Source organism: Cajanus cajan, chromosome 6 (genome assembly GCF_000230855.2).
Source record: "Cajanus cajan strain Asha chromosome 6, NIPB_CcT2T_4, whole genome shotgun sequence".
Taxonomy (NCBI): Eukaryota; Viridiplantae; Streptophyta; class Magnoliopsida; order Fabales; family Fabaceae; genus Cajanus; species Cajanus cajan.
The window spans coordinates 61,965,931-61,970,751 of NC_138522.1; the positions used below are offsets into that span (position 1 = coordinate 61,965,931).

Consider the following 4,821-nt stretch of genomic DNA (forward strand, 5'->3'; position numbering starts at 1 on the left):
TCAAATTGTAATAATAAACAAAACTTTGTTCATTCTACATCATTAGTCTCAATATCATCTTTATGAAATCTATACCTTTTTGAATCTTTTTTGGAGTACCAAAACATTTATGTCATCTATGCAAATAGAATTAATCATGATAAACTCAATTTTATATCTTTTCATAAAAACAAATGAACAAAATCATATAATTTATTATATTATTCTCTTAACATGTATTCATTAAGATGATTATACCACATCACCCATATTATTTTATTCCACAATGTGACTCACTCAATTTGATTGAATAATCTTTCTTAAGAACTTGTACCAATTTTTGAATATATTAAATCCTTTAAGGAGTTTCACATAAACTCAACTATCAAGTGAACCATGAAAATACTTACATTCATTACAAGGGAGGATGTCTATTTAAAATCAAGGTAAAATCTTTTACGAAAATCCTTAATTTGTAAGATATCTCTTTATTTTTACAAATTTCAGACGCTTAAGTTGTTTTGGAACTTATTATTTATGTTAGAAAAATCTTTTGGACTTCTATATCCTTTATTTGACCATCTTGGTTTTTTTAGCTCCTTTTCAAAATCAATAATTTTTTTATCTCTAAAACCAATAAGTTGATCACGTTTCATGTATATTTGAAAATTTTTACAATATTGTTTAATAGAACATCAATTTTGTTGGAACATTAACAATTGATATATATAATTTAACCATTCTTTTGGTTAAACTTTTGTAAATGAATTATCTTTTGAACTTCTAGCTCATCTTATTTAGTTTAACGATTACTATTATAATTCATTCCAACTACTTATTTTCTCCCACTATTGTTGGGAAAACCTATTTAAAATTAAAATTAACAAATTGAGTCATGAAAAGGTCTCCTGTTGATAATTCAACATATTTTTAATATATATGCAAATTCATACTCGACATATTTTCTTAACCTTATTTGATGATTCATTTTGGTGTGATGTAGAATAATAATTCAACATATGCAAATTTTCTTTAATAAGGAATGTAAGGTTGACTACCAAAAATCAATTACAAAGGGATAACTTATGATAATTCATTGGTTTGATACAAAACTATTACTTTAAAATGTAAGTTTGGATGTCCTCAAGTAGACATTGAAAGTTTTTGTTCTTATGATTAATAGTCTTGCAATTCATTTAGATGTTTAATAAATAATTTTGCAAGTATATTTTATGTATGAACATGTATTACATGATATTCAATATAAAATTCAATAAAAATACAATATTCATTAAAAATAAGAGATAAACTCGCCAACATTATCAAAATGAACTCTTAATCAGATTAATTAAGATATCAATCTTTCAAATGTTAGGTTGCAAATTGAAAACAAATAAACACGTGACCATCTAGTCAATGCATCAATTAAAATTATAAAATATCTTAATTGTCCACATTATAAATGTATTAGTTTACAAATATTACCATAAACTCATTCTAAAAATATAAGAGTTTCCTTCTGAATTATCCTAACAATATTAAATTTCATTTGAAACTATTCGAACAAAATAAATTATTAGATTAAAAAATCTTTTGAATTTTCAATAAGCGTCTATATAAATTTTCTATTATGTCTCACATCATAATAAGTTTGAGATGACCTTACCGATAATGCATAATAATAATTTTATTTTTATTTGTAAACTTATGGTTTATGAGAATATGACTTTTAAGTGTACTAAACTCTAAATTATAAATTATAAAAAACTAATTTATATGTTGCTTTATAATGGAGGATTTATTATTATTTTTTAAAAAATTAATTATATGTAAGTCAATAACAATTAATTTCGAATTTTCAAGTCTTTTAGGCGTCTTTGTATGGAATCAAATCCATTTGAAAAGTAGATAAAAAAATGCTCTTAAAATTTAACATTAAAATTATGCTAACAAAAATATTTCCAAAATTTGTGGATAAAAAAAAATGTCCAAGATAATATGGTTATCAACGTTTATGAGAAAACTGAAGAACTACTTTAATGATTGTTTCGGCTATATAAGATAAACTAATGGAAAATTAGTTATAGGATGCTTAGATAATTTTTTCTAAGATTACTTATAAAAGAAAAAAATAAGAAAAAAATGGAATTAACTTTTTTTATAAGCTAATGGATAAACTTTTGAAATTAATTTTTTTCAACTTAAACATAAATTAATTTCAGTTGATGAAAAAACAAAATTTATTTTATCTTTATATATTTTTTTATAAGTGTTAACAGAAAAAATTATCTAAACAAGTTTTATATTGTATAAAAAAAAAGTAGTAAAAAATGAAAAAAGTTCATTAGTGTTTTATGCCAAAGAAAGAGACACCTTATTGTATTCTAACAAAAAACCTAAAACACGTGTTTGTCTAAAATTGTGTTGGACCCAAACTAAAAACTAGAAAGGAAAGAATGAAAGAAAAAATCAGGGAGTTTACAAATTAGCCTTAGAAAAGAGTCTACTATCTGAAACAAATAAATTGTAGGACGATAAAAACATTTGTCTTGAAATGTCTCTTGTGTAGGGAATGCAGTTCTTCCTTGCATGATAGTGCGTGTTCTTTGGACATCATGATAGGTGATTGAAATGACGTGGAATTGAGATTTTATGTGCTTAGACAATGCATGAATGATAGCTTTCTTGATGTAAAAGTTATATGAGTGAGGATACACCGTCCCAAAGTTTCCTCCCAACGATCCTCTGAATATTAAAATACTAATATTTTTTTAATAAATTTATTATAAAATAATTATTTAATTTAATATTTTATAATTTGTTATTATTTAATTATTTGGAATGCATTTCGGAATGTGATTTCCAACATTTTATCATTTTCCTAGTTATATATATGGTTCATTATATATATATATATATATTAATGATACGCTTATTTTTTTTTTTTCAAAATAAAATTTATAAAGCATTTTTATTTACATCTTGAACATTAACTTTAACATATTTTTCCTTTTTCATCGATTTCATTTTTTTTTCTTCAATTTTTACATGTATTATCTTATTTTCTCTCATTCTTCATCTATTTCAAGAAAAAAGTATATAAAAAAAAAAAAAAAGTCTTAAATCGAAAGTTGAAGGTAAAAAATAGATATTTTAAATTTTTTTTAAAAAAAAAGGTATACTTATAAATAAATAGTGATGTAAATATCATGAACCTAATCATATCTTCCAAAATCAGAACGGGTTTGGGTTCAAGTACGTCGACCCAATTTTGGTTGAGTGGCAGCCGAATGTTAAAGTTGTTGGCTGGACTTGCACAGTTGGGTCAAGGTGAATTGGGCTGGCTATTGTAATGGAGCGTTGGGTTTGTGAATCTCATATTTTTTTTGGTAATAAAAAAATAAAACTTAATTAAATCCACGAGAGAAAGAAATTGAATAAAAAAAAAAAAAAAAGAAGGCGTGGGTAGTTTTTATTTTGTTGGTTCCCTGAAATACCCTTTCCCTGCGTAATCATTTCAAGTGAGGGTTTTAGGTTCTCTTTCCCGTGTTACAGTCCCTCTCTCACTCATGGACACTCTTCCAAAATTGCGTCACTTTACCCTTTCGCCTAACCACCGTGCTTCTTCATTCCCCACACCCTTATCCTCTTCAATTTCGTTCCGTTCCGTTCCGCCACCTTCGTCGTTTAGGTTACCTTCAATCAGAGCCTCACAAAACGACCACGCGTTTCGCACTCCACCAAACCCTAAACCCTCGTCTCCTCTTATCCAAACCCTAACCTCATTATTCTCCCCCCTCGTCGAAACCTCCTGCATCGTCGTCGCCGCCACCGCCTTCTTCTTCATGCGCTTCCACGCGCCCGTCTTCGCCGCCCCGCTCTCGCCGCCGCCGCCGGCCGAGTCCGCGGCGGAGGTCGACCAGGAAGCGGAGAGAGCTCTTGAAGAGCGCCTCACCACCCATCCCGACGACACCGACGCGCTCCACGCGCTCATGGAGTGCAAAATCAGAGCCCGCAAGATCGAGGAAGCGATGGCGGTTCTGGACCGTTTGATTGAAGTTGAACCGGAGGAGTACGAGTGGCCGCTGCTGAAGGCGAACATGCACATCTACAACGATGAACACGCTCAGGCGCGGAACCTGTTCGAGGAAATCCTCAAGCGAGATCCGCTCCGCGTGGAGGCCTTCCACGGCCTCGTGATGGCGACTTCGGAGTCCAACGAGCCTCTCAGAGCGTTGCTGAGGAGAGTGGAGGAGGCGCTTGAGGCGTGCAAGAAGCAGAACAGGGATTCCGACGTGAGGGACTTCAAGCTATTGATTGCGCAGATTAAGGTGATGGAAGGGAATTTTTCTGAGGCGCTTAAGGCCTATCAGGATTTGGTGAAGGAAGAGCCGAGGGATTTTAGGCCTTACCTTTGTCAGGGTATCATATACACGCTCCTGAGGAAGAAAGACGAGGCGGAGAAGCAGTTTGACAAGTTTCGCAGGCTTGTTCCCAAGGATCATCCTTATAAGGAGTATTTTGAGGACAACATGTTCGCCACCAAGTTCTTCTCGCAGAAGTTGGAGAGGGAGGGAGCTGGTGCTAGGGGCTAGCTAACAGAGGTTATCACTTATCACGCTTGTGTCAATGAGTTTTTGTCCTGTTAATTTTCCTTTTACTGATCCCTGGGTTTTGCTTATAATGCTCTTGGATGGTAATTCAGATGTTACTATAGGTGATTAATTTATTAGTTTCAGTTTTTTTGTTTCTTTTCGTAATGATGTTTCAAAATTACTGTTGGTTAGATATCTGATGGATATAAATTAGGGTCAATGAAGAAAAGTTATTTTTGTGCTGAAA

The 4,821-nt window shown here is 31.4% G+C and overlaps 1 protein-coding gene across 1 annotated transcript; it reads left to right on the forward strand.

Annotated features, from left to right (window-relative positions):
- The first annotated feature begins 3,477 nt into the window (after positions 1 to 3,477).
- On the forward strand, positions 3,478 to 4,821 carry LOC109796762 (Tetratricopeptide repeat (TPR)-like superfamily protein). Its single transcript, XM_020356543.3, has one exon. The coding sequence runs from the start codon at positions 3,549 to 3,551 to the stop codon at positions 4,572 to 4,574; it is 1,026 nt and encodes a 341-aa protein (XP_020212132.2). The 5' UTR covers positions 3,478 to 3,548; the 3' UTR covers positions 4,575 to 4,821.